A 26,830-nucleotide genomic window follows, 5' to 3' on the forward strand; every position below is an offset into this window, starting at 1 on the left:
TATTGGTATCGAAGTAATACTTCAAAATAGGCAACAGCATGTTATTAGGTGATGTAACTACCGAATGTCCAGAGCCAAAGCGCGACGTAAAGAGTAGTAGGTGCTTTCAGATGATGAGTTGACTCCGGGAATGGCATTTCTATGACACTAGTGCTTACGCCCCGTGGAGGACATATAAAGAGGGTGTTCTACCTCAAGCAAAGACGTGAAAGCTCATAGTTACAACTCATTCATTCGAACATTACCAATTGACTACTTCACACATTGGTTGACTACATTATGAAGATTGCTTCAGTCCTTCTATTCACATCTGTGGCTCTGGGTGCGGCCCCTAGATACTTTGAAGGATCGTGGGGCTCTCCTTATGAGGATGCACCTGTAATTAGCTGTCAGGATAGACCTGGATTACGCTGCAACCCGTCCATCGGACTCGACTGCTGTCCACTCCTTGATTGCACTGCTGAGTGCCCAGGGTGCTGGGGCTATGTAAGTGACTTATTCTGCGAAGCATATAACATACAAAGTTCTGAAATAATGACTTACATTGCGAATAGTGCCGGAAGAACTAAGTGTCGGTATTTATGGAGGCATACAACATTGCTATTGTTTTTGTTCAAGCTAAATGTGCTGTTGGGTGGGCGACATATCAAATCGAATAATCAAAGTTGGAAACGTTGAAGCCTTGGGATAGGTTTTGTCCTTGTATCAATAACGTACTAGGTTTCCCTATCTTATTATGCGAATGCAAAGGCTTTACGACTCTTAATATTACCTGAACGACAATATCTGGCCACTAGTTGACTATACTGCTGCAGCATATCGATACAGATAAGTATTGAGACGTTGCTTTTGCAAGTAGAGCTGTTTTCATGGCGGGTTGAAGCAGGTTTGTCGGCTTTTTAAAACTCTCAATGACTAATATGTAGAGACGGAACTCTCCAAAGCGGATGCAAGCTTCAGAGCGCCAGAATACTGGGCTTCCAGACTTTCAAGCAGGACAATGTAGTGTTTGGCGTGCATGACTATTACTTTATCCAATACATGGGAGAGCCCTATTCTCCAGAGAGAGGATTTGTCCCCTCTTTCACCGGTGGTGCCATATTGGACGCCCTGTCCATCTCATTCCTCGCGGATAGGTTTGGTCGACGGATAACTGGGTCCATCGTCTCTGACATTGGATGTGCGCTTTAAGGTGGTGTCGTTAATGTGGCCATGATGATCGACGGAAGGCTAATCGCAGGATTCTCCATTGGCTCTTTCAGCCATTGCTCCAATGTACTGTTCCGAAATCGCGACAGCTGAGAACCGTGGAAAGCTGTCTGATCTTGGCAGTTTATGCTGTCAGGGGATTCTTCGTCGCCCAGTGGCTCGGCTATGGATGCTTTCCAAGTCGATAGTCACTTCCAATGGCGATTTCCACTTTCCTTTCAAGTGTTCCTGGTGTTGTTATGGGATCTGCAATCTGGCTTTCGGCCGAGTCACCACGATGGCTGGTTGAAAAGGAACCGTATGAAAAAACCAAAGTCGTTCTTGAACGCTTGCATGGCAACTGCTTGAACGGAGATTTTATTCAGCTCGAATTCAGAGAGACCATTGACACCATCAAGGCTGAGAAACAAGTGGCTGTCAGCAGCTGGAAGGAAATGATACCTAGGGCATGTTGGCGTCGGAGGCTCACCTTAGGGATGTGTGCCCAGGCATTTGGCCAGCTATTTGGGATCACTGTCATGTATGACTTCTGAGGATCCTCTCTCTTATACTGAATAGCTCTGGCTAACTAGGATAGCAACTACTACGGACCCCAGATATACAGTATTCTTGAAACCGACACTGGAACCTCACTCAAGATAATCGGGATATCGGGAAGTCTTTCCATCGTCTACTGTGTCGTGGGACTCTGGCTCCTCGGCCGCATCAAGCCTCTTGTTGTTTCTAGTAGCGGCATGGCAGATGCATTCTTGGTCAACTCGGTTCTATCCAAACTCTATGTCCTAGCAGACAACCCTTCCTCAAATAGCAATGCGCTCCGGGCCATGGTGGCGATGAACTTTATCTTCAGTCTCTTTTTTACCATGATCGGAATCATATCTTGGGTCTATCCAGCCGATGTATGAGGTTCAAGTGATTTATTCGCAACAAGTAACCCAAAATAACACCCCCACAGATCTTCCCTGTCGAGATCCGAGCACGCGGAAACTGCCTCTAAATGGTCATCAACTGGAGTCTCAATTTGGTGTTTTCTCTGTCCGCGCCTATCGCTCTAGAATCTCTCAGGTTCGGGTTCTTCTTCTTCACATGGAACTTAATCGCTGCCGTATGCTATATCCTTTTCTTTCCTGAGTCTAGGAATCGGACGCCGGAGCAAATGGATAAGTTGTTCGGTGACAAATGATGTGCTTGAGGCTCGCAAGAATGCCCATATCGCCGTGACCGTGGCTGTCGATGAAAAGCATTAGTCATAGCCATGTCGGCGTGGAGTGGAGAAACTCATTCGTTTTATGCTGTTTGCATCTATTCCTTTCAATGTGGTTGAAATTAAACAGAGCATGCTTTTACTATCTGGCATTTCTCGATCAAATAAGATAGCTCATGCTCTTATTAGAGTATGTATAGGAGTTTCGATATAGAAGCTATCTGTTTAATATAAAAAGTGTATATATATATACTAGTTTCGTTATTCAGCTCGCTGGTGTGACATTTTCTGTTAGTCCCAATCACTTCAGATGCAAAGCTCCGGAGTTTAACGATATCCGGGTTAACTACAGTACCTGCTGCTTAACCTGGTAACGGCGCTGATCTGAATAACTCCCCCTTTGTGAACTGTATCAACTCATTCTGAGACAAAGGTGCGGGCGCCGGGAAGATAGTCTAATTAATGTCTCCTTCAGGTCGATAGCCGCGTCGTGGAGACGAATAGATTATTACCATAGTGGTCGAAATGAGGTTGCCACCAGTATCGCGACACCAAATTTCTACTGTTCCTTTGATTCTGTTGTATGACAATGCGGACCACTTAAGCAGGATTACCAGAACAATGGGCGCATTGCCTTTCATCCATAGATCTTTGTCACTTCGCAGGTGTGGGAACGACGCACTCCAACCTGATTCAACAACAATTCGAGGCTCAGGGTGTCCACGCGAAGGAACTGATCAGGGTGTTTGACCGAGCCTTGGTAAACACCTGAGAAATTGTCGAATGCTAAGTTATTATATAATGTTAGTGCAGCAAGATAACTGATATAAAACATACGTACTTGTTCCGACTCTGCTCCACTAACGCCAGGACGACAAAGATATTTTAAATAGATCCTCAAAGTATTAGTTCGCTTTCGTCGCATTCCACCCCTTGTGGTTTAATAGGAAGAAAAGCTAGGCCCCAGCTGGCAAGCTCCATCTTGGGCCAGGTAGAGCGTGTCTCGTCAAGGCGAAATTCTCCAAAGAAGTATCTATGTATACGCAGAAATAGTTAGTTTGCTGCCATGTAATAAAGGCTAAGGATACATGAGAAGAGAGAAGGGAACTCGCAGCTTTTGCATCCTTCTGTCCCAACTCAACTTATCTAGGTCGCCCCAGTGAAGATTTACACCGATGTTGCATAGGATACTTTCCATTGGGGCAGATGGATGCGTCAGCAGGTATTAACAATTACAGCTTAAGCATCGTATTGGAGAGGAAGGAAGTAACTTAGGTAAAATCTGATTGGAACTGTTGGCGTATCGCGGCTCGCTCCTTTGCACTCAATGCCCAGAAAGTCCCATCCGGAATGTCGGTTTTTCGGCAGCGCTTTTGGTCCTCTTGAGAAAGATTCAGTACCGCGCGAGGACTACCGCTAGTTCCTATTCCCAGACCGTCGCCCGGGACAGAGGTGAAGACGATGTATGACAGAAACCCGCCCGGTACAAGTCCATCGTCATCTTGGCGTCCGTGAGAAGAACCGAGGAATCGTGGCACAAAATCACAGTCGTGAAGTGTTAGGCGACGATAGGCTTCGACCCACTGGTTGAAGCGACTTAGCTTTCTGTCAGTTGCTTCTCTGCGACGCATGGAAGGGGGTAGGCCCATTGATTCTTCCGCAGGAAGTTGGAGATAGATGGTAATCAGAGCTTCTTGGTAAGGATAGCTTGTATTACAGCACTTGAACTCAGCGCGGGCGTAGGACATACTGCCCAATTGTTGTATGTCCTTCCGGCCACTGATCTCAGATTTCTCCTCAAGCTTTTCAGTGAGTTGCCAAACCGAGGGAGGTGAGGAGACCTCAAGGGTCTTGCTGAGCCAGTACTCTTCTGGAAAGAAAAGAAATGGCATGGTTGAAGACAGATGAGACGGTGTTGGCCGGGTCAGTCTTGACCTGGTAGAAGATGAGAATGAAAGTGAGAGAAGAAGTGTTGGATGAAGTGACGAAAGGGAAAAAGAAGAGAAGAAAGAGAATGAAAGGTGAGTGGGGTAAAGAGAGCTGGTCTGGTAATCACTACGTAACTTCTTTGGTTCTCGGACACATTCGCTATTAGGCTTTGAGAACAACGAAATCGGGGACTTTTGTGTAGTCCTTTCCAGAACAAACAAAATCGGCAAAGGTCATTTGGAATTGTTGTTCGTGAAAGACTGTTGTCATTACTTCCGCGAGTTGAGATTGCCATCGGCCCTGGACTCCAGGTTCATTACCGACAAGAGATTGTTGCTTTAGAAGGCTGTGAGGGCCAGGTTCTCCTCTAGGTTCTAGGTAGAGGTGATGTTGGTTTCGGGCCCAGTCGTGGGTGCGGAACTCTATTCCTACATGTCCAAGGAAATTGGGCCATGGGGATAGGGGTCCGACGTAGTAGACGTCGTGGAGGGCGCTGCCTTTTGTCCGAGAGTCTGAGACGTTCAGGTCAGGGAGGCACTCCTGGACGGCGAGTTTGGAAGTCACGGCTCTAGAGTTAGGCATCCTGGATGAATCGAGAAAGTGATAGATCAATAAATCGAGACAATATGTTGGATGCACTTAGAGGCGTGATGAGAGGAAAGAGGGAGAACAATTGAACCAGGAGAGGGGACATAAAACAGTAGTCCATAGTATATAGGTAAGTGCGAAGTGCAATTGGCCGTACTGTGCACAATAGGCAGGAATGGAATGTAGCTCCCAATACACCATTAGCGGTCAGCGATTGTAATGTCTCCAGTGGAAGAATCCCCACCGGACGAAATCTGTCGACTCCCCTGCCCCAGAAAGATTGACAATTCTGGTTAACTTGAACGCTATACCTAGCAGTTCCTTCAAAAGTAGAGACATTGTTACAGGACCTGTCGTGGAAAAGATGAACTTGTCGCCGATCTTGACAGATCGGGAAGAGTTCCCATACTTGAGAAAAAGCTTAGACAACAATCTATCCGGGGTCCTAACTTAGTCCACGTTCCTAGATGATGATGGGGGAACTGCGTGCATAGCTACTCGATCATCCACTGTTCTCGCCGGTTGCCAGTGCCACTCTACCTCGACTGTGCCCTTGTCACTGCTGTAATCTAGATGTCGGAAGGTACGAATGCCAGCCGACCATGCATGCATACAGAAGTCCAGGAGAATGAACTTTTCCAACCTCTCACCGTGGGCAAATACCTGCAGAGTCTTAAAGGCACAAGGCACGGGTCGCTGAATGACTTGCTGAAGCCGGTCGAGGAGCTGTTGACACTGAGAAGAGACTTCATTGAAGTATTCATCTTGAGCCATTGAACCTGCGATGGTACTCGACCTTCCAACCCAAGCACGGGCCGCGGTAGGAGGGTCGATGTCCATTGTGTCCGGGTCACTTTAAAGGTCAGATACTGACAGAAGTACCTTCTATGATCAGACACTTGAAACAGCATCTTCGATGAACAGACACTTCAAGACGTTCAAGTCAGGGAGGCGCTCTTGGACAGCAAGTTTAGAAGTCACCGCTTTAGATTTAGCCATCTTGGATGAATTGATAGAGTGATGTGTCAATAAGTCGAGACAGGATGTTGGATCGCACAGAGGGAAGAGAGAGAGTAGAGGAGGAGAGGGGAAATAGGCAGCGCAGTAGTAGTATACTTGATGACCTAGAGCTAAGTCAGTGGGTCATTGAAAATACCACAATAGGCATGATATCAATTAGCAAATCAAGTGGGTATCATTGTGGTCGTGGGCGATGGGAGAGGACGTCAATCATGATTTACTTACTTCCCGGTTGTTTAAAAGCTTGGCTAGCGGCGGTACTAGTGGCTGGGTAGATGACCACCAGCAAACCCATCCCTGTTGTATATTTTCTCTTTATGTATTTTGTTGTTGTGATGGTCTGGTCCCTTGGGGGATCCTGTATGGTAATGAGATTGGATCGATTCCGTTCGGCCGGCTGGAACGGACGCGATGGTGGTTGTGACCTCCTCTTTGCACCTCCGGTGGTTGCATTACCATATCCACAAATTGGATCGTGGTCGTATTGCTGAACTGGTTTCCTTTAATGACGTGGATCGTTCTTCACTTGAATGCAACAGTTGTGAAGTGGGTGTAGATATCTCGACGGTTTGTTATATAAGTATGTTCGAGAGGAGAGAAGGGAGTCAGATTAATAGATGTGATATTTATCCAACCTGGCAGTTGCCAGCCCTGTCTGTTCATCGCCTGGGCTATCCATATTCCTCTGGTATCCCACATCGGTGCTTTCGCTGTGTTGCTGATGAGAATACTGATCTGGTTCCGACTCGACTATGTCACTATATCCTATATATGGACTAGATTGATTGATTGATTAATTAGCTGTAGGTCGAGGTTGATGGCAGCAAATGACTCACGCCCTCCGTCTGAAGTGAGATAACAACCATGTTGATCGGTCACTATGTTGCATTTTCTGATGCTCGTAAGTAGGTGTAGTCAGTTCGATTGGGTGAGAAGGTGACTATGGATGCACCATATAATCCGTAGGGCTGATGATGGAGGAGATAGTGCTCTCTTAAGGTTCATTTCTCTCCTGAGCATAGCCTTACGATGCCCAGCTTCTGCAATGACCCGTTTAACCACTGTACCGATCCTTCAGATACTAGTTGTTGAACTTAAGGGCTTCTCCTCAGTATTTTTAAACGGACACTCACTGACGATGACAAAGGCACCGAGGGATTAGAAAGAGACACAGAGAAAAGCGAAGAAGAAGATGTAGAATATGATGATAATGATTACCCTCTTTTCAATCCAGGAAAGCTGTCCTTTTCTATTCACAAAGGTTGTTCTTCACTGTCAAATTTGTTCTTTCACCAGAGAGGATTTCACCCCCGTTTCTATCCTCGCTTTCGTACTACTTTACGAGGTAGAGCCATCAATTTCCTAGCATGGTAGACACCGGGTTATCTCGACCGCTTCCTACATGTAGGACCAAAAAGCTTCGATTTGAATCGATAGATTTGCTTCCACAACTCCAAAGTCGCGTACCCCAGACTCTACTCAGTAATCCAAAGGGACCAACTGCCCTTTGAAAAAGGCAAAAGTTAGGAGCACTTACTGAAGTCTCTTTTGAACATTTCCAACCATGACCGTCTTTCAACGCTTCTTCTGTCTAGAGGGCTCACCCTCAACAGTGGTAGGCAACTTTGTAGTAAAGATGTACACTGCATCCTCTTCATTTACCGGCTGCGCAGCTACCATTGATCCAATCCAATAGCCAGATGACCCAGTGGCTCCTTTAGCCTATCGACATCAGCTTCAATACCACCTCGAGTAAAATCATCGCGGCATACTGGAGTTCTTCCAGAGCCTTGCTCTATTCTTCCTCTACCATAAAATATCTGGTCAGCACAATGTTTGTTTGACTCCGGGCTTGCCAATCTCACCTCATTGGCAATGAATTCCGTCTCTTACTTTCTAGACTTGACGTCCCTACCTCTGTGAAACCTAACCTCCAAAATTCGCATCATCCTTTTCCTTAATAGCGCGGTATTGCCGTATAGCGCCGAACAGATTAGCCTCTCTGAAGAGATTTGATCGGTGCTTGACCGTATTGAGAGCGCGAACTCCCTGACCGAAATGTTTTCGGAGTACTTGATATTGGCAGCTAATGTGCCCCAGGAAGCAAAGGCTTCCAGACCCTCGTCCTTTAGGGCTAGAATGTTAGCTTATAATTTATTTAGATAGAAGCAAAATATCACCAATGTCCTTTAATCATTGAACTTTATCATCGGCCCAGCCAAGCACGACCAGGCATATTAGAGAAGCAGCTTGGCCAGTACAGCCCAGTTGCGCCGGGAATAGCGCTTTAGATATACAATGACATGGGGATCATTGGCCCCATAGCCCTCGCTTGGGAGTGAGCCAGTGTCCATACCGTTGCATCCCCAGGAAAGAATCGTCAGTGACCACCCCAGTATAGCGCTATAACAATATCCTCTCTTTCATCGACGAGTACCTGAGCGTTGACGCATCGAAGCTGATGGTCCCAATCGCCGATCTGTCTGGTATATTTTTGCAAAGTCTCTTGCATGTTTATTTGGTGAGCCCGGAGGTCTCCTCACTTAAGTTAGAATCCAGGAATACTTGTCTTTTGACAGAAGCACCTTTCCAGGACCGGTCGGTTTAAATCTGACTCCATACATCTTGCATTAAGTCCCAAGCACGATCTTCAAAGACCTAAATGCTCAGCTAGACAAGGCTGCATACCATTATCTATGAGCTAGCTCTCTTTGAATATCTACTTGGCTATGGCGACGACCCGGTTCACTTGCCTCAGGGCAGTGGATGAGGATTAAAAATAAACGGAGGACCTATTCATACACCAGGCCGTGTGCTGTAACACCTTCTTTGTCGGTTGTGCAACATTCTTGCACAGCTGTAACAAGTCCTTCCTGGGATTTACATAGGCAATGTAGGTGAAAGAAGGGATAAAAGCATACCAAGTTAGACCAAGTTGGGCATTTCAGGCTTGGGATTCCCGCAAGAGAATCAAAACAAGCATGGAATCCAATATCAGAGAGTTGTGCGAGAGACCCTGGTCTTCTTATCGAAAATGGCTTGGACCCGGGGACGCGCGGGCTCTCTAAATGAGGGAGTGCCTGTATGCTGAACCATTTCGAATCCAACCTGAGATATTTCCTGACCAGATTCCCATTCTTGTTATCCCCTGTAGTTGGGTAAAAGATGAGGCGTAGTGTATTCATATCACTTGATTTGCTGTCAAAGGCCATAATCACTTCCCAGTCATGAGATCCAACCCTCGGGCCACACTCGGCAAAAATTGTTCTTTGGAATTGCATCATATGTTCGAGCTAATGCTTCCAAGACGAACTCCGTTAGACTTGTTGTAGTATTAGCTTTGGTGTTAACATACCTTATCCAATTTTGGTGTTAATTATGTCTTCCGCGGTCGTAAAGTTGAAAGCACCCTGACCGTACGCCGTTTCAATGTATCCACCCTATATATCCATCTAAATTGAAGAGCCATCTACCAAAAGGATTCTACAGGCTTGCGCTTTTTGGATCCCATAGCTGTCCTGTATTTATTGTTTAAACTTTGTAGGCTTGAGCCCCGTATTTAATTTATTGTCCTGCATTTCATGACGCGCCTGAATAATTCCCAGGAGGTTATATCTATCTGCATCTTTTTTGTTTATATTATCGCGAATTGTCAGGGTAGTTAATTCAATTGATCTTTACTCGAATAAATTGATTATCCAAAGGTATGCTTCGTAGCCTTGCTGTTCAACTTGTCTTCCGCCTGAGCCTTTCTACCTTCGGTGGCCGCCCTACTTTGTTCAGCTCGACCGTTCTCAAGGCCTTAGGTCTGTACCGTCCCTGGATTAACGCACCTGGTGGACAATCTGCAGGCCTCGTTTTCACGTAATGGACGTCAGACAGTGTTATGCCTTCAGCTCGGGTGGCCACCGACCGCACGGTATTCTGCGGGAGTGTGGACGAGTTGGGTAATTCCGCCCGATGTTTGCTCAGGACGTTCTTGTAGTCATTTTGTATGAAGGAGGCTTTTTAGTCTTGTCTCTCGGTGGAATCCTCTAGCCCGTACGGTAAAGGTTTGCACCAGCCGTGCGTTGTGGTCCTCATCGCGCTCTCGGTTTCTGTATGTATCCGTTTCCAGGTGGTCGACATGAATGGCGATATCACCAAGGTAAGTTCTTCCTGCAGTGGTATGTCCTTCATCGTCCGCTAACGATTGCGTTAACGCGACTTCCTCTTGGGTCACCGTCTCGGGTTTTCTCTTCGGCGGCATGTTGAGGGACCTAGTCTCGCTTGAGTTAGACATCTCTGCGCTCAAACGATGGTAGCCATACCCTATTGTCATGATAGCGGAGGACGATTGCCAGAGCTGATATGAGGCCACAATACGAAGATAATCGAATACAAGAATGAGAGCGAAACGTGTTAGTGTGTTTGGGTGAGGAAACACAAACTTGGTGTCCACGTGGACGTTCAGAAATTTCTTTTCTTTATATTTTTTAATGTTTATGTTTCATTAGTTCTTTATTTTCTTTCTAAAATAAGAATGGAAGCTTTTCTATAAAGGATATGTCATCCTTGCCGGCTCCCATACCATTTGAGGTAAAATACACCGAACGTCTACACCAGTCGAAAAGATATACATTCACCTGCATACTACAAAGACATTCCTTGGCTGGAACTACCGGTATAATTTTCCATAAAAGGCAAGCAAGAACCACCCCTCAAGGCCAGAGTTTGATGTCAGGAGACTATTTTTGGTTGGAGATAAGAGGATTCCAAGCAACGCATGGGGCACGCAGAGGGTTATTGCGGTTAACTTTCCCTATCAGGTAACTCTCACGGGGCAGAACTCTACCACTTAGACCATTGCAATCAATTTCACAGTGTAAGCAAATCTTATTGCGGGAGGTCAGGTAGATTTGATGCAGATGAGCGTGACAATCAATGGCTTATAGCCCGTCATCAGTCTCTCATTTAGCTGTTGTGCCATCTTTCGCTGTCTAAGATCTGTTAACCGTTGCTGAGTTCCACATCATCTGCAACCATTTCAGACTGCCCCATACAATGGCACTAGAAAAGTTATTCATTGTGGTTTTTCTTTGCTTTGCCTTGAGACCTTTACTCCTTTACTTCTACGACAGCAAGAAACTGCGAAAGTATCCGAATCAAAACTTCCTATCCGGCGTCACAAATCTGGCTTCCATACGGGAGAGACAACGCAAATTCCGGACAAGAGAATTGTATCTTCAGCATCAAAAGCACCCTATCATCCGTGTTGCACCTAATATGCTCTCGTTCCGGGATGTTAAGGCGATCAAGGATATCTACGGTTTCGGATCTCCCTGCCAAAAGCATGAAATGTACAAACTCCAGAACGGCGAGGGACACATGAACATTCTTAACGTCATTGACCGGGAGGATCACAATCGGAAGCGCCGAATGTTATCGCACGCCTTTTCCACCAAGAACCTGGAATCTTGGGAGTTCAAAATCACTGATAAAGTCGAAAAGCTAGTGGCCCAGTTTGATAGGAGAGCACATCCTCCGGCATGGAAGAATGAACCAAGTCAACCGAACAATATTACGGTCGACGTCAGATACTGGTTCAATCTTTTTACAGTCGATGCAATTGCTGATATTGCTTTGAGTGAACGGCTTGGTATGCTCGAATCCGGGTCGGACGTCGTCAAGGTTGGTGGTCCGGGAGAAGAGGACAGCGCACATCGATTCATTGAGGACGTGCACGAAGCAGCCCGGGTGAAGTCGAAGATCATTGGTACTTTAGATTGGTACTACGTCTTGAAACAGGTTTCTAGCTTTCTCTCCTCGCGCTGCCGTTCGCAGTGGGACTGTGGAGGCAACGTCGGCCAGATTGTGGAGCACTTGGCAGGCAAGCGATTGCGACGGCATGAAGATGGTGAAAACATCGATGATTTTCTAAGCTGTCTTATCAATGATAAGGCGGGCAAGCCTCGAAATCTAGCTATTGGTGAGCTCAAGGCAGAAACGAGCATTCTGCGTAAGGCATTCCCTTCGCAAGCGCCGTAAACACAGGCTAATCCGAGCTTCTGTAGTTGATGCCGGGTCTGAGACAACGGCGATTGCCTTGACTCACCTACTTTACTACCTGATCAAAAACCCAGATTGCTTTGTCAAGCTAAGAAAGGAAGTGTCAGGGGCTATCGCTGGAGACAAAGTTGCCCGCTACGCCAAAGTCAAGAGTTTACCCTATCTGAAGGCTTGCATTGAGGAGTCCTTACGTCTATCACCCCCACTTCCGCGGGGCCTCGAGCGTGTAACACCTGCAGCTGGGGCCTATATCATGGGCGAGTTTATTCCTGGGAATGTGGGTGTCTCGGTTCCTGCATATGTCGCCCATCGGGACCCGGATCTGTTCCCAGAACCAGAAGCTTTCTTGCCGGAGAGATGGTTTAATAATGAAAACATCGGTAAGATGCGAGATGCATTTATACCATTTAGTGCGGGTGGTCGTGCTTGTATTGGGAGGAATATTACTATGATTGAGCAGCAGATCCTGGTCGCCACCCTCGTGCACCGATATGACTTTTCTCTCGCATCACCTGATTGGACACTGCAGAATGAAGAGGCTTTCAATCTATGGCCCGTTGAACTGCCGGTAAAGATTTGGGAGAGGGATCTCGAAGCATAGCAGGAATTGCTGTTTTGGTGGACCTTTTTAGCATTTTGTGACGTGGTAGTTGTTGTTATCGATGTTCATGGAACTACCTATATCCCCAAGTTATGTGTAGTATTGTCTTCGAACCCACATCTACTGTATGGAAATTGAACTTTTGCTCATGCTAGGAAAGACTGTACTGTATGTGGGCCACCAGAATCACGGCTATCTCTGGCGATTATATTAGTGGTATCAACCAAACTAGACATAATCTACGCCACGAAAAGAAACGACGTTAGTGACACCAAGACGTGGGGATCACTCTGTAGAACCTGAGCTATGGAACAGAACAATCGACTGCAGGCATAGAGACAGGTATGCGCAATTGTCGGTTTCATGATCGTGCGGGGATGCAACCCAACCGAACGCCAACTAGACGGTTATATGAAGCCGTGGTGAGGATGTTTTCCTCAGAGATATCATCAACGGCAGAGTTGTCTTTCAAGCTTGCTTTTCGTGTGGAAGCCAGTTCGCGCCTCAATATCGTGGAGCAAAAATATGGCATTCTCTTTAAGTGTGTTGTCTTTGATGTGTTTGACCGCTGAGAAAGTGAGATAAGTGAGCATATGGAAACTAAACACCACCGACGCGATTTCTTACCGTAGCAAAGGGGCTGAACAACCACAACGATGGCGGAGTCTGGAAGGCTTGACAGAGCAATTAAGATTATCTGCCTTGAATGTGCGTCGACTTGATCCTGCAGCCGAAGTCGGAATCGAGGTCAGGGAAAAGAGGAGCATGGCTTGACCGACGGAGGTATTGTCGTAGGAGACTTACGAACATCTCATTCACATCTCCCGGCCCCTCCGAAATCTTCTCAAGCTCATGCCACAGAAGCAGCATGGATAGATGGTAGATCACTATCGCAGCGCCTTTCAAGTCCTCTGCTGTCAGGTTGTGGTTTGGAGATGTGTAGGGCTAGAACTGTACCGAATTTTGGGCGTGGAAACCAGTATCGAACGTTTCCATCTTCTGTGTATTCAGTTCCTTTCCACTGTTCTGGGCATATATGCAGCCAATTACGCAGTTCGCCTTGGAGAGTTGACAGGTCTCGCTTTCTCCGTTTTGTCCTGCTTCTCGACGTTTTCCCAAAAACAATGCAGACAGTTTCAGCGGTCAGGCGCACAACATCATTACAGAATGAATCCTCTGCTGGCTCAGCTCTTGAAAGGTCAAACTTTGGCCACGAGCCCGGGTCATGCAAGGTAGGCGAGTTACGATTCAGCGCCTCAGCCACCTCGTGCCGTGCATATATCCAGAACGAAGCGCGAGTTAAGCAGCTTGCTGAGTTGTGGGCATGTAATGAAGCTACGATTGTGTGTGCGCCCCTGAGATGTCTTTGATAGTCGAGACCCGGGAATGCGAGAAGCTCATAACTGCTCAATAGGATTGTCCCAACAATCGCGAGGTCCATCTCACTGGGGTAAGCATCGAGAAGGCGAGCCATCAAAATGAACAGCCTGGCCGTAGTAGTGTTCAGACACCGGTTTCCAGGTGAGTGAAGATCCAACGAGGCTCAGTTGCCGTGCTGCAAGAGCACATGTTGCATTTAATATAAGGGGCGACGATGGAGCCATACATAGTAGCCGCCGTTGATAGGTGAGCTCTGAGTCAAACACGTCCATCCAAGTCGCGATACTTTTCTAGTATACCCGGAGAAGATGGACGGTTTCTGGCGTTATCATAGACTCTGCGGGAGGAGACACTACCTCGCGATCTGCACCAGCGCTGGAAATGCTCTGTGGCTCTTGTACTTGATGCTCCCCATACCTCTGAGGCTCAGGTTCACGGACAGAGTTTCCTGTAGTGCATTGACCGTCTAAGTTGGGCTCCGGAGAGATTTCAGTGCCTACGTCAGCTTCACTTTAGCCAACATCAAGAGACTTTAGAACCTTTAAAATCAACTTGAGCTATCTTACGTCTCCCTGTTCCGGCGACAGCTGGATTGCAAATGTTCCATTTCGATGGAACAAATTCCGGTTGTTGACATTGTAGTCGTGACTTCCTACAATTACCACAAATAGGCCGGGCTTCATCGCAGCGAGTATGTCTTCCTCGACAAGTAAGACTGCGTCGGCTGTCAGAATTGAGGTAAATGGCGTATTGTGCATTTGAAATCTTACCAGCCTATACTTTGTTAGCTAATGATGCTCCATCATGCGTGCGCCTCGAGCAACGCAACGTACCCTTCCTGCTGCGAGGTCCGGATCGGCGGCGCGGCCTACGCCCTCCTGGCAAGGAATGATCCATGGGGACGAAAATTTTAGCAGTTAATATAGCTGGCAATGAATCTTGCAGCCTGCGAAAACAAAGAAATCTGCTCAGCGTAGAATTTCCAGCCTCGATGCGGGGAAATTCAGCTTATGTCATCGTCTACGGGGTCTTCTGACGATGTAAATGTAAACTAGTTCACTGAGAGAGAATCTATCATAGGTCTCACGAAAACGTTGACCATGATAGAATGCTGGAGGCCATCTCAGAGAATCTTCTTCCGGTTGAGGCATTTCGGAAGATGTAGTCAGGGAAGGATACCTATAGTAGAGTAAACAATCTCTCACAATGCACACGGGGGCACCTTGCTCAGAAAGTAAAAGCGGGCGGTATATTTAAGAAAGGGAAGATCTATTCATAATGAAAAGAGCTTCGCTTGTGGTACAGATATTCCCAGCAGCGTCCCTTATTTCTGCTTTCACGAACACCTTCCGGCGTTCGACCTTGACAATCTCCGCCCGCGCCATGATAAAACCTTGCGCAAGAAGTAGCTTATGATACGTCGTGTTCAAGCTAGCAGTGCGTATCCCAAGCCCACGATCAAGGCCCAATGCTGCTACCAGGCCGCCGGTAAGTTCGTCCATAAGCGTTGCAAGAAACCCTCCATGCGCGACCCCATCTTTCCCCGAAACCCCGGCTCCAATCTGCATCACGATATATCCTTCGGATTTAATTCCCTGTGGGTCTTGAGAGGCTCTATATAAGAAAATGCGTTTCTTCCACGCATCGTCGTGTTTGGTGGTCTCTCGAAAAGGGTTGGAGGCGCTGGTGTCGATCCTGAGATCGGGATGGTTCAACCAGGCAGCACACCAAGAGGCTGATTGGAAGTAGGAAAGAGGGGTTGACATGGGTATTGATTATGATAGGCGGACTTGATATATTGATTTCATGAATAAGGAAGTGTGGTGGTGTTTAGGCTGGATAAGTACACTCGAACGGGTTATGTAAATGTACATATAGGGACCGGCACGAAGCCGTCGGCATCGGGACTCGCTCATGTAGGTTGTGAATCGGCACCTCGGGTCTTCCTCGGCTATTAAAATCCGACACCTCTAGATATATACACTTATGTTATACAGGCATACCTAGTCATTATGTACATTTCTAGCACTGTGGAAAGGCGGCTAACTCGGCATAACCCGCAAACAGTAAGTTCGAATCGACTATCGTAGTGCGGCATACCACTCATATGCCTAGCACAATCTATGATATTCAGCCAGCCTTGGAGTTCGGCTGAAAATCGATCACTATTTTTCTGAAGATCGTGCTTGGGGCTTAATATAAGATACAGAGATTTGGGTTAAGCTGATCTACACTAAAGAAAAATTATTTCTGTCAAAAAACAGGTATCCCTGCATTCTAACCCAACGGAATGTACTAATAACCGGAAATCCAGCTGAATCCCCTTCTAATAGTCTGTTGCTAGTGAAAGCTATGAGCCAATTATCCCCATGCCATGCTGTTGACAGTGAATCTTTTTTGACTGCCCCCTACGACGCCGTGATAATATCACCTGGACTCGGGTAGCGCAGCCGGGGAGACATGTAGACTCTACAGATGGGATCCAACAAGTCAATATAACCTTGATTGATTGAGTATTCTTATAGACTATTGGATACTCCGAATAGGACTACAGCCACTCGAATTTGGCATCTGAATTGAAACACATTAATCAAACGCCATCCCCCTAGGCCAAGCTCATCACAAATGTAAAATCGAATGGCTCCGTCCTACACTTGTACTTCTCGAATGGCTTAGGACCGACAGTCGCGGATCCCAAGCCATGGTTGTCATAGTCGAGATTGAGCACAGTGACGTTGAGAGGATTGAGATCATGAGGGTGCTTTGCATCATTCAGGTCGAATGGCATATATCGTCCAGCCGTGAAGCTGAATGAGGCGCCCTCATCTGCACGACGCACATCCAATGTCACCTCTCCGTTAGAAACCTGCAGCCATCGCAGGTCCTCACGGTTTCCGTTCTCCTGTGGGTAGTCGTAGTACGTAAATAAGTCCTCCACAGTCGACTCATATCGACCCATGCGGCATGCCTGCTTCGAGTCCTTATAGTTCTCTCCTGGGCCTCGTCCAAACCAGCTCACATCACTGAACTCTTTGGACATGACAGCCATAAGTCCGATACGGGGAACGACAGACGGCGTGTTCTTACCCACAAACTCACCCCTGGCTTGAACACGAATTGCCGGGTCCCCAGTAGACACGGTGTAAATAAGATCGGCTTCCACGCCCCATTCGAGTACCTTTGGGGCCACGCGGATCTGGAAGTGAACCGTCACTCCGTTCTCTGACTGTGACCATGTCACGTCCCGAACCTGCGTATGCATCATACCGACCTTGGCCGCATCCCATTCCACGCCGTCACCTGCACTTGCCTCGTCATTTTGAGTCATTGCTCGGTAGAAGTAGAGCTCCGGTCCCTGCTGGAACATGCTGACGCCATCCACTTCCCAGGTGACATTGCCCTGCAGGAGGTCAAATCCAAAGGCCGTCCCACCGGTGGTGATGTTGAGTTTTGCTCGGTCCTGGGTTACTTGCAGCCCTGCCTGGCGTGCAGAGGGTGACACAGCACGCCCAACAGCTGCCATTGAGCGCTGGACAGAAGTCCCAGGCAGGTAGAGCTGGTCCCAAGCCACAATGTGGCCCTGGTCTGCCCAGATTCGATTCTCCTTCAGTTCAAACTCAATCGTTAACCACGCTTCTTGGGAGACATCATCGATATTTAGTGGCAGGTCCACAGTGCGATTCTCCCCGGCTGGTACACGGGGCAGCGTTAGTTCAGTCCGGTTGGTCGTCCGGCCGTCATAGACCATATGCCAGAACACATTCAGTCCGCTGAGGTCAACAAAGTCGTAATGGTTGGTCACAATCATCTGGCTAGAGTCCTCGGTCAAGCGTACGGTGACCGGCTGGATGATCTTGGCGTACTCCAGCAGACTGGGCATAGGTGTATGATCAGAGAGGGTCAGACCGTCCATGATGAAGTCGGCATCATTAGGCTCGTCCCCAAAGTCACCACCATAGGCGAAATACTCCAGGTCCCCTTCTTTCTTTAACAAGCCGTGGTTGTTCCATTCCCAGACGAGTCCCCCCTGGGAGAGAGGCTCCGATCTAAACAGGGCAACGTACTCCTCTAGTCCACCAGGGCCGTTACCCATTGCACTTTGACCATTGTCAGCAGCCAATCCCATCCTATCCTGGAAGTAATACTTACTGCGCATATTCGCAAAGAATCAGAGGCTTATCCGTGTGATTTGCCATGTGCTCAAGCATAGTATCCGGACTGGAATACATATGGCTATAGATATCTGCTGATTCGGCCTTCCGGTCCTGTTCATAGTGGATGATTCGTGAAGGGTCCCTCTCCTTAATCCACTGGTACATGGCTGCCTGGTTCTGACCATAAAAGCATTCATTGCCAAGGGACCAGATAATCACGGATACATGATTCTTGAACCGCTCTACCACCTGCTGGGCCCGATCCAAGTATGCATGTGTCCATTCGGGGTTATCAGACAACCATGTCGCCGCCTGCTCCTCGGTATCTTCAATATGACCAAACCCGTGACATTCAAGATCTGCCTCAGAGATCACGTAGAAGCCCAGTTCATCAGCCACATCGAAAAATGCCGGGTGTGGTGGCTGATGAGCAGTGCGAATAGTGTTAATATTAGAGCGCTTCATCTGAATCAAGTCTGCGCGCATTGCCTCGTAAGGAACAGTTCGACCGGACAAATAGTGATGTTCGTGGCGATTAACCCCATAGATAATAATGGGCTTTCCATTAACTAGAAAGTTTGAGCCACTCATTTCAACCCGGCGGAACCCAACTTTCTGGCTAATAGTACGGCCATTGAATTCGATTAGGATCGTATATAAGTTGGGAGTTTCAGCAGACCAGAGGTGTAAATCATCTCCCTCTACTCTCTTGGAGTAGCGATCTGATGATGATCCTGACCAGCTGTCGAATACCTCCCCATTCGGCAGGAGGACCTTAATACTCATGTCACCATCTTCTCCCTGGGTACTCACATTGACGTTTAAGGTGCCAATCTCAAGACTATCATCCAACTCTGGCATGACACTGAAGTCTGTAATAGCAGACTGAGGGAACGGTATGAGGTAGACATCTCGGAAGATCCCTGAAAGCCACCATTGATCCTGATCCTCGAGGTAGGAGCCATCAGACCATTGGTAGACCCGAGTCGCAAGTGTGTTGGTATCATTAGGTGAGAGGTATTCGGTGATGTCAAACTCGCTAGGGTTTCGGCTACCTTGACTATAGCCAACTTCCTCGCCATTGACATAGACATGGAATGCACTGTCCACCCCTTCATAACGAAGACGAATCTGCTGCCCGTCCCAGTCCGAGGGGACTTCAAATTCACGCCAGTATGACCCTGTTGGGTTCATATATGAGACGTTCGGTGGGGTAGCAGGGAAAGGGTAGTCAATATTGGTATAATGTGGGCGGCCGTACCCTTGCGTCTGCCACATACCAGGCACCACGATATCATCCCAATCATTCACATTACTGTCCCAGGAGGGGGCCACGAATGGGGAGGCATCATAGTGAAATTTCCAAGTCCCATTCAGGCTGTGGAATAGACTCTCCTCACGATCGAATGTCAGGGCCGCTTCCTCGTTCGGGTAGAGGTAAAAGTGCGCCCTGGGGGCCAATGTATTGCGATGCAGCACATTCAAATTAGACCAGTCAGGCAGGGCTCCTGGCCACCCGGTGGTCGCAAGAGACGCCATAGGGGGGATGGTGGACTCGTCACAGTGCGTCTGCCCTGCACCTTTTGGGTGATCCAGTTCCAATAAATAAACCCCCTCTACCAAACCCCGCCATGGAGGCAAGGCATCTATGCCAAGCCCTGGGGCCAAGAATAATGATGGCCCTGTTGTTGCCAAGAATCCTAGGGTCAAGAGCCACATTTCCCGCGAGATACTCCTCCACTACTCCACCCGGTAGATACTGTAGTGGTGAAGGCCCCGACTCCCCTCACGCATGGATAGGGTGCCTTGGCACATCTTTTAAACATGCCCAGACGCAAGGAGTTACTCCGAAGGAATTTGCTTTCCCCGCAATGGGGTGACATCGTTTTGAAGCACACTTAGTCGATCGCGTAGCCTCTGCCAGCGAAGATTTAACCGATTGTCTCGAGTATCCAATTGAACTGGATGTAGCTTTGCTGTTCGGAAGGATGGAAGCCATGTTCGCCCTGGGCCGGCCAGTCTCTGGATTATACTCCGAATGTGAATGGCCGTCTAGCGGAATATATGATCTCGAGCGTGAATACTTTCGGAAGTCACCACACTGGGCTGTATACCTCGACATTCACCGGGATCTCCGAAGTACTGTTTCTGTGCTACCGAGAGGGGAGAGGTCTATCTGGCTCCTCCGTACTTTCAACCACTATACTAGGACCGGACATATCGCCGAGAGCTCCGCAATGTTGAGTAAGGAAAGGGAAATATAACGCTTGTGGGGGTGACTGAGCCCAATACAGACTCCGTCCCTGCATGTCCATGACTCGAGGTATGGGGGCCTAAGATAGATGTCATCAACTCTGACATCAGAGTGCATAGTACCCAGATTAAATCTACTCGAAGTCACAGTCGTTGAGCGCAAACTATCGGTTATTTCCCCGCACTAGGACGATGTTCATCATTTTAGGATATGATCGTCAACCGGTCCTCCGACATTTAGCCGAAGTTGACTTCAGTCCTTTGTCCGTACACATTCACAGAGTAAATGGGTATTAGGCACCATGGTGCGGAGGGGGGGTCTTCGTCTCCAGGGTTAGATAGTAGATACACATAGTCCTGGCGGTACTTGAGATGTCTCTAATTTCTTGACTTATAACAGCCGACAGGTTCAATGTGACTAGCTATCTGTCTGCAGTATGTACTGTCAGCAGCTTGCTTATAGTACGCTATAGATCGAATAGTAATTGCTACCAGGGAAGCGTTGTAACTACGACTCGTGCGCCATACAGCATAGCTGTAAAGGATTCGTTATCAAATTTAATATTATCCATAAAGTATTTCCACATTTTTCCCAGTTCTAGATGAACAATCATTGCGTCTCGTTTACAGGAGCAAGATAATTAACAAAATACTGGTGGAAGATACCGAAAGAAAAGCAAAAAAAGATGTTGACGAGAGTGGGATTTGAACCCACGCCCCTTTCGAGACTGGAACCTTACTCCAGCTGAGAAATTATTAGTTATTTGTTTGACAAGAAAGTGATTATAAGTAGTACTAACCGCCTTAGACCGCTCGGCCATCTCGCCTTGGTTGAATTTTTGCCCTCTTATTTAATTATATTAATCAAAGCGAACGTGAAGATTCAATGCTTCTAGCCGATGCTTTCTTCAAACCAAGAATAGGCAAGGCCTGTGAACCGAAAGGCTTTGATATATGATTGACTGAACTATCATGTAGTCCTGTACTCAGGCGCCAAAATGAACATACTGTGCCCAATGCAAAGGCCGCTTGCGGTACTGGGAACTCCTTGAAATCTGCAAGACGGCCTTGTGAAGTGCCAATGAGACCGTGCCGTCATTATACTCCATCTTTCCACCACGACACAGTTCAGAATAAAACGGCTTTGCAATCTCTGCACAAACAGTATCGTCAGCAGGCCACAGACACCCAATCACGTTCCGGAATCCGGCAACCTGAAACCCGCTCACGACATGCAGCACCTCATCGACAAGCCATTTGGATCGGTTCTCGGCGGTTGAGCATGCGGATAGATAGGCGATCTGGCCTTGTGAACAGTCAATCTCGTACAGACTGCCGACTGTAAGCCTGTCCTGTTCTGGCGAGTCGCCAATGGTCTGGAGTAATAGTCCGCTTTGAGATGGGTCCCTGGGCTCTGATACCCCGTGGCAGGCGAAGTGGGCAATATGGCAGTCTGCGAGTCGTCTCTTGACTGTGTCAGCATCAGGTTGGCTGAGGCATTCCGCATGAACATAGTTCCCGATTGTGTCTGTCACGGCGACTATCTCTGCCAAGACACCGTCCAGATCATCAGCACCGGGCGTGGTGGCCATGGACACTGTGAGGAGCTTTGGGCACTGAGTTGCCTGGTCGGATAGAGGCTCTCGATTCCTTGTATATAAGAGGGCTCTCAAGGACGGAGTGTAAGAAGAAAGCACTCGAGAATTGGCGCTCTCGTTTCGTTCCGTAAGGTGATTGCCTGCCGCATGAAAGGGAAATGAGCTGGCCAGCCCTGTTCCAACCCACCACACCCTTGGCATGTCTTCCGGAGAATCATGCACTTTATATTGGAGCCCATCAAAAACAGGCTTGACGCACACCCTCCACAGCCAGGAGAGAAAGCGCAAGTAGGCTTTGTTATTCGCACCGCGGTTGACTAAGGTAGCTGTCATGTCCTTCTTGATCCAGTCTCTGGCTTCGTCGGGGTCGAGGCCTTGAAGATGGATTACTTTGAGACCAGTTGAGGAAATAACTAAAGCGTCACTCCCCACGCTAGTGATGTTGACGATAATAACCCTACCCCTCGCTGCGCCTTCCTTAACTTCTTCTTCCGTGACTCTCTTCTCGGAAGAGTCTACTGTTGGACTAAAATGGATGTCCTCTGTGGGTGCTTCAGATCCTCCTTGAGCTCTCTGACTATCGAAGTGGTAGTTGGCTGCATTGCCTGAGCAAAGGCTCACAGTAGGGGTGTGCATCTCATAGAGCGGAATTTCAACTTCTGCAGACAAACCCAGCTGTGTATTCCGGCGTTTAAACAGGTCACTCCGGTCATTCATCAGAAGCCTCAGGATAACACCGCGTCCGCGTTCTAACAAGTCGAGTGCTTCAATAGGAGAGCGTTTAGTTCTCAACGCCAGGGAAAATGCATATGTGGCCAGACCGGAGAAGACCTGCACAACCTCTTGCTGATCTTGAAGGGTGAGTGACTGATTGTGAACAAGTGGGAGAACATCAATTGCCGCTGTGGCAAGTGCATAGGCTTTCTCAAGGTTAGATTGTTCGATGTAGATTGTAACTGCCCGATTTGCCGCTCTAATGCGTCCGAAGGGAGAGGCTCTGAGAGAGTTCCACACTTGTAAGCTCAAACCCAGTGCCTCTTCTTGATCATCAGAATTCTGGCAATGAAGAAGAAGTGCAAGCTCGTCTTGGCAATCAGCAAGAATGTCAGTTTCAGTCGGAAGAGCAGCGATGGACTTGCGGCAAATTTCAATAGCAGCTTCAAGGTGCTCGTCGTTGTGTGTAATCATATACATAATGCGCCTACAGCCCGCCATGATGCCGAGGCACAATTGAGCATGCAAAGGACTTCGTACTCGATCGAGGGCACATGTGAACGTCTGCATTGATTCTTCAAGATAGTTGGGCTCCCTTGTTGCTTGAAAAAGCTCCATGAGGTAACGGCCCAAGTTGGACAAGATTGCTGGCAGCCCGGCATGGCTGGCGGGTGCGATTTCGACTGCCTGCCGTGACGCGTGTTCTGCCCCTTGGAGGTCTCTTTGATCTCCGCTACGGCGATACCGGGTACCTAGACAACTTGCGAGAATATCCAGGTTAGTTGCAGTGACAACCTTGGGCATTTGGGACTCGTTTTCCAATGATTTGCGCAGTGCTTTAATAGCGTCGTCAAGGTCCCGTAACCTCAACGTAGCACTATATCGGCGCAAAAGAATGCCTCCTAGAGTGGACAAGAACTTCGACATTTCATGGCCATAAATAGATGCCAGGCTGAGCGATCGATGGGCTATCTTGATTGCTTCTTCCAGATACTTTATCTCTCCGGACAATTGGTACTGCTCCTGGGAGGAAAATGCCAGCCTCTGCAGGATCCCTGGAAGTGCATGGTGGTCCTCAGGCATGATCTCGGCTGCTTGTTTGCAATCCGTGATAGCCCTTTCAAGTTCAGATATATCCCCAGTGTGCTCAAACAATTCCCGAAGGCATTGTCCACAGAGTGCTAGGATTTTGGCACAGATAACATGATCTTCGCCCGGTCGATCTAGTGCCTGGCTACATACTTGAATTGCTTCGTGAAGGCAGTCCACATCGCCAGTATTGACGTATTTGAAGTCCAATTGACTGCCTAGATGGTATAAAGCCCACGCGTCATGGTCATTCTCGCCAGCCCCAGCAGCCGCAGCCTCACGACTCGCCGAGAGAACTGAATCGATGTCTTGGAGATTCCCTTGAGCCTGAAAGCGCACAAGAAGGGCATTGCGTAGCAGAGCACTAGAGTTTGACTGAGTCGGATGATTATTAGGCACTAATTGTGCTGCCCTGCGAAATGCATCTATCCCATTGTCAAGATCTTCCATTCGGTCTGTGTGCTTGAACATAGCAAACGCGCAGGCCCCCAGGCTACGGAGTCTATTTGCGAGACCATCGTCACCTTCCGGCGTGCACTCCACTGATTGCCTTGTTACAATAATGGCTTTCTCCAGTGCGTCCCTATCCTCCGTCTGCGCCCAATGTAAAAGATAGGCTTTTCCGGAGTTGTACAATAGCAGTGCCATGTTGGAATCGACTTTCGGCGTGAATCGCATTGCTTGCAAACCCAACTGTTGTATCTCCTGTAGAGTTTCGATATCCTCCGTGCGCTCATATCGTTCACGGAGGCGGCATCCCAGACGTTCAAGTCGAGGGATTAATTCTGAATCATCTTCATCCGTCGCTTGGACAGCCTGGCGAGAAACCTCAATTGAGAGATCTAAATATTTTGTTTGGTTGTCATGAGAATATCTTTCCTTTAGCGCTCTAGCGAGGTGGTCCAAGAAGTACGCAAATATCGGTATGTTCTTAGGAATCTCATCCAAGATCCGCCAATATATCGCGGTTGCCCGATCGTGATCTTCTATTTCTTTCCTTTGCCTATAGCTTGCATGAAAGGCTTCGGCAATGATAGCCAGAGTGATCCACTGTTCGGTTCGAGAACAGAAATGGTTTGCCTTATTGTCTCCCCGTTCACTGTCTTGCGAATCACTAACTTCCACTTCACTCACTTGTGATACAATGGGTTTGACTTCCCCAATTAGTTCTAATACTGTGCGGCAAATAGAATACGTCTCCCCAAGATCACCTTGAGCAGGGACTAAATCGCGTAAATATCTGGCATTGCGCAACCAAGACTCTAAATAGTGCGGCAACCGAGAGTCGTCCTGAGGTGTGATAGTAAGTAGCTTTTGGGATACGCCTATAGCCGCACAAAGAGTTCGAGCATCTCCGGTGCAATGATACTGCTCTTCCAGTAAAAGCCCTTGGTTGGCTAACTGGGCTGAATCCGTGTCGGCTTGGGTGGTAATCACTTCGGTATCCATGTTAACTTGGTCGGTATCAATACGCAAAACAAAAGCATTGAAAGAGAGACAAGGATGAAAGGAAAAGATAATTGTAATTGTTGTTTGTATTCCGGTGATCTTAGGCACCCTTGGCTAAAAAATATGGTGAGCTCAGCCTCGCCCCCAGCCACGTCACTAACTTGAAGGACCCCTGCGCCTAGGCGAGGCTGAGTATGATGTCTACTTGTATCGATGCAAAAATGTCAATCTATACCCACAATGGATCATGAGAGTGAGGGGTTTCTGAGCACTTCTAGATCATGCCAGTCCCTCTATGGCAGTTTCTATAAAAATTACAGATCCTCATTTAGGCTGCAAATAAAATAGTCTCCGAGCCAATACGATGCTCCTCAAATTCCCCATCCAAATCCAACAGATCCTCCAACTCAACCTCCACCATATCATCCGCCTCGCTCTGTAGATATCGGGGACGATCATAACGCTTCCACCTAGCTACTTTATTAAGAGCCGCCGTATCCACATTCCTCGACGAAAGAAACCCAAACTTGACCTTGCGATACTGCACCGCAACAATCTGTTCACCGGGAGCCTCAAACTGCATCTCGAGACTCTCACTATGATCTCTAGACCCGCCGACCGAAGGATCGACCAATCCCCCAAGCGGCACGACTACGCCCGACGCATTTAAACCTGCAGATATAGGAGCCGTCAGCTGGCCACCTATCTCCTTCCCCTCCGACTTCTGCACCCCGATCCGTGCATCCAGAACTGTATGATACCCAACGACGAGATAGATGGACTCGCCCTCGTCGATAACCCGCTCCATCCATTTCCGAACTTCTTCTTGCTGGACTGCGTCCCTAAACCACTGCTCACTGTTATCCAGGTAGTACGTCTTCACTTGGCTTGTAGAGGTGTGAATCGCGGCTGCCGTGCGGGTTGATATCCATGTTGAGAGCAGGGCATTGAGGTCGGAGGCGAACGTATTGGTGCTGGACAAGGCCTCGCTGCCGGAATACTGGGTTTGCACTTTCTCTATAACCGGGGGCGCGGATTGCAGAGCTGGGTCGTGGTAATCTTGGTGTGGGCAATCGATGTTGCAAAGGAAACGGCCGATTTTGACGGAGGTGGGAGGGAGGAAGAACTGGCGTAGAAAAGCACTTTGACGCATTTTTGGGCTGGTTTGGGTTGCCTTGTGTAGGTTGTGCTGTCGAGGTTTATGATACTACGCTTCTTGACGCGTCTAGGTGCGGGGATGCAAGCAACGGGCTTTAAAAGAGGAGAGGGGGTAAAGGAGACAAGGCTCTTTAAAGCAGGCAAAAGCCTCCCGGACTTGGCAGCCTTGTGTTAGTGTTGATGTGAAATTTGAATAATCACGCCAGCCTCCCCAACCCGGGGTGTTTTGCTTTTATTCTTCAGCTGAATGCTGTCCCTTTTGATCCAGGTATGGTGATAGAGGTAAACTAACGAAATCTTATACTATTTTTGGTAGCTACGATTAATTCACTAAACTAACCCAGCTATGTATATTGTATTATGGTTAGGGCAGGTGGTTAATTAAGCCGCTAACTTTCTAAATTGGCAAGGCTGCGGTGTGAGGAGGTGTTATAAA

General features: G+C 47.9%; 14 protein-coding genes across 14 annotated transcripts; 4 read left to right on the plus strand and 10 right to left on the minus strand.

The window, feature by feature from the left end:
• Positions 1-143: 143 nt before the first annotated feature.
• Positions 144-817, plus strand: F9C07_2155939 (uncharacterized protein). The gene is made up of 2 exons (XM_071509264.1): positions 144-486; positions 555-817. Exons 1-2 carry the CDS (start codon positions 280-282, stop codon positions 567-569), a joined length of 222 nt encoding a protein of 73 aa, XP_071366310.1. The 5' UTR covers positions 144-279; the 3' UTR covers positions 570-817.
• Positions 818-980: 163 nt separating this feature from the next.
• Positions 981-2,628, plus strand: F9C07_1508100 (putative sugar transporter). Its single transcript, XM_041291694.2, has 3 exons — positions 981-1,729; positions 1,787-2,108; positions 2,165-2,628. The coding sequence occupies exons 1-3, from the start codon at positions 1,407-1,409 to the stop codon at positions 2,204-2,206; spliced, it is 687 nt and encodes a 228-aa protein (XP_041145835.1). The 5' UTR covers positions 981-1,406; the 3' UTR covers positions 2,207-2,628.
• A 1,056-nt stretch (positions 2,629-3,684) lies between these two features.
• F9C07_3529 (uncharacterized protein) lies at positions 3,685-4,305 on the minus strand (the record flags this gene model as incomplete). Its single annotated transcript, XM_041285748.1, has 1 exon — positions 3,685-4,305. The coding sequence occupies one exon, from the start codon at positions 4,303-4,305 to the stop codon at positions 3,685-3,687; it is 621 nt and encodes a 206-aa protein (XP_041145836.1).
• A 199-nt stretch (positions 4,306-4,504) lies between these two features.
• Positions 4,505-4,990, minus strand: F9C07_2283136 (uncharacterized protein; the record flags this gene model as incomplete). Its single annotated transcript, XM_041285749.2, has 1 exon — positions 4,505-4,990. Exon 1 carries the CDS (start codon positions 4,922-4,924, stop codon positions 4,505-4,507), a length of 420 nt encoding a protein of 139 aa, XP_041145837.1. The 5' UTR covers positions 4,925-4,990.
• A 390-nt stretch (positions 4,991-5,380) lies between these two features.
• Positions 5,381-6,131, minus strand: F9C07_2283137 (uncharacterized protein; the record flags this gene model as incomplete). The annotated part of the gene is made up of 1 exon (XM_041285750.2): positions 5,381-6,131. The coding sequence occupies exon 1, from the start codon at positions 5,768-5,770 to the stop codon at positions 5,381-5,383; it is 390 nt and encodes a 129-aa protein (XP_041145838.1). The 5' UTR covers positions 5,771-6,131.
• F9C07_2283138 (uncharacterized protein) lies at positions 5,700-6,245 on the minus strand (the record flags this gene model as incomplete). The annotated part of the gene is made up of 2 exons (XM_071510610.1): positions 5,700-6,054; positions 6,176-6,245. 2 exons carry the CDS (start codon positions 6,243-6,245, stop codon positions 5,822-5,824), a joined length of 303 nt encoding a protein of 100 aa, XP_071366311.1. The 3' UTR covers positions 5,700-5,821.
• Positions 6,246-6,361: 116 nt separating this feature from the next.
• F9C07_2283139 (uncharacterized protein) lies at positions 6,362-7,026 on the plus strand (the record flags this gene model as incomplete). The annotated part of the gene is made up of 2 exons (XM_071510611.1): positions 6,362-6,517; positions 6,600-7,026. The coding sequence occupies 2 exons, from the start codon at positions 6,362-6,364 to the stop codon at positions 6,741-6,743; spliced, it is 300 nt and encodes a 99-aa protein (XP_071366312.1). The 3' UTR covers positions 6,744-7,026.
• Positions 7,027-10,993: 3,967 nt separating this feature from the next.
• Positions 10,994-12,599, plus strand: F9C07_3534 (putative cytochrome P450; the record flags this gene model as incomplete). Its single annotated transcript, XM_041285733.1, has 2 exons — positions 10,994-11,948; positions 12,004-12,599. 2 exons carry the CDS (start codon positions 10,994-10,996, stop codon positions 12,597-12,599), a joined length of 1,551 nt encoding a protein of 516 aa, XP_041145840.1.
• A 224-nt stretch (positions 12,600-12,823) lies between these two features.
• Positions 12,824-14,180, minus strand: F9C07_1508122 (uncharacterized protein). The gene is made up of 4 exons (XM_071508168.1): positions 13,557-14,180; positions 13,404-13,498; positions 13,227-13,323; positions 12,824-13,167 (listed from the first exon to the last, which is right to left on the minus strand). The coding sequence occupies exons 1-4, from the start codon at positions 14,071-14,073 to the stop codon at positions 13,049-13,051; spliced, it is 828 nt and encodes a 275-aa protein (XP_071366313.1). The 5' UTR covers positions 14,074-14,180; the 3' UTR covers positions 12,824-13,048.
• On the minus strand, positions 14,172-15,054 carry F9C07_1508127 (uncharacterized protein). The gene is made up of 4 exons (XM_071508169.1): positions 14,813-15,054; positions 14,750-14,753; positions 14,546-14,694; positions 14,172-14,475 (listed from the first exon to the last, which is right to left on the minus strand). The coding sequence occupies exons 1-4, from the start codon at positions 14,874-14,876 to the stop codon at positions 14,270-14,272; spliced, it is 423 nt and encodes a 140-aa protein (XP_071366314.1). The 5' UTR covers positions 14,877-15,054; the 3' UTR covers positions 14,172-14,269.
• Positions 15,055-15,232: 178 nt separating this feature from the next.
• Positions 15,233-15,745, minus strand: F9C07_3537 (thioesterase family protein; the record flags this gene model as incomplete). Its single annotated transcript, XM_071511107.1, has 1 exon — positions 15,233-15,745. The coding sequence occupies one exon, from the start codon at positions 15,743-15,745 to the stop codon at positions 15,233-15,235; it is 513 nt and encodes a 170-aa protein (XP_071366315.1).
• Positions 15,746-16,248: 503 nt separating this feature from the next.
• Positions 16,249-20,927, minus strand: F9C07_2283142 (glycosyl hydrolases family 2, TIM barrel domain-containing protein). Its single transcript, XM_041291702.2, has 2 exons — positions 18,129-20,927; positions 16,249-18,076 (listed from the first exon to the last, which is right to left on the minus strand). Exons 1-2 carry the CDS (start codon positions 19,850-19,852, stop codon positions 16,585-16,587), a joined length of 3,216 nt encoding a protein of 1,071 aa, XP_041145842.2. The 5' UTR covers positions 19,853-20,927; the 3' UTR covers positions 16,249-16,584.
• Positions 20,928-21,290: 363 nt separating this feature from the next.
• On the minus strand, positions 21,291-25,539 carry F9C07_1508220 (CHAT domain-containing protein). The gene has a single exon (XM_041285740.2). The coding sequence runs from the start codon at positions 25,234-25,236 to the stop codon at positions 21,373-21,375; it is 3,864 nt and encodes a 1,287-aa protein (XP_041145843.1). The 5' UTR covers positions 25,237-25,539; the 3' UTR covers positions 21,291-21,372.
• Positions 25,540-25,564: 25 nt separating this feature from the next.
• Positions 25,565-26,389, minus strand: F9C07_3540 (uncharacterized protein; the record flags this gene model as incomplete). Its single annotated transcript, XM_041285747.1, has 1 exon — positions 25,565-26,389. The coding sequence occupies one exon, from the start codon at positions 26,387-26,389 to the stop codon at positions 25,565-25,567; it is 825 nt and encodes a 274-aa protein (XP_041145844.1).
• Between the last annotated feature and the right edge of the window lie 441 nt (positions 26,390-26,830).

The sequence above is a fragment of the Aspergillus flavus genome, chromosome 4 (genome assembly GCF_009017415.1).
Source record: "Aspergillus flavus chromosome 4, complete sequence".
NCBI classification, from domain to species: Eukaryota; Fungi; Ascomycota; class Eurotiomycetes; order Eurotiales; family Aspergillaceae; genus Aspergillus; species Aspergillus flavus.

Excerpts from the sequence above, each read along its gene's own strand:
- F9C07_1508127 (XM_071508169.1), bottom strand. The coding sequence starts at position 14,876 with ATGGATCATTCCTTGCCAGGAGGGCGTAGGCCGCGCCGCCGATCCGGA. Across the intron at positions 14,476-14,545 it reads TGTCGCCGGAACAGGGAGAC|GCACTGAAATCTCTCCGGAG; the intron begins GTAAGATAGCTC and ends AAGCTGACGTAG.
- F9C07_2283142 (XM_041291702.2), bottom strand. The coding sequence starts at position 19,852 with ATGTGGCTCTTGACCCTAGGATTCTTGGCAACAACAGGGCCATCATTA. Across the intron at positions 18,077-18,128 it reads ATTCTTTGCGAATATGCGCA|TGCAATGGGTAACGGCCCTG; the intron begins GTAAGTATTACT and ends CAATGGTCAAAG.
- F9C07_1508122 (XM_071508168.1), bottom strand. The coding sequence starts at position 14,073 with ATGGCTCGCCTTCTCGATGCTTACCCCAGTGAGATGGACCTCGCGATT. Across the intron at positions 13,499-13,556 it reads GTTTCCACGCCCAAAATTCG|GCGCTGCGATAGTGATCTAC; the intron begins GTACAGTTCTAG and ends AGGACTTGAAAG. Across the intron at positions 13,168-13,226 it reads TGTTCAGCCCCTTTGCTACG|CGGTCAAACACATCAAAGAC; the intron begins GTAAGAAATCGC and ends TCACTTTCTCAG.
- F9C07_1508220 (XM_041285740.2), bottom strand. The coding sequence starts at position 25,236 with ATGGATACCGAAGTGATTACCACCCAAGCCGACACGGATTCAGCCCAG.
- F9C07_1508100 (XM_041291694.2), top strand. The coding sequence starts at position 1,407 with ATGGCGATTTCCACTTTCCTTTCAAGTGTTCCTGGTGTTGTTATGGGA. Across the intron at positions 1,730-1,786 it reads CTATTTGGGATCACTGTCAT|CAACTACTACGGACCCCAGA; the intron begins GTATGACTTCTG and ends TAACTAGGATAG. Across the intron at positions 2,109-2,164 it reads CTTGGGTCTATCCAGCCGAT|ATCTTCCCTGTCGAGATCCG; the intron begins GTATGAGGTTCA and ends ACACCCCCACAG.
- F9C07_2155939 (XM_071509264.1), top strand. The coding sequence starts at position 280 with ATGAAGATTGCTTCAGTCCTTCTATTCACATCTGTGGCTCTGGGTGCG.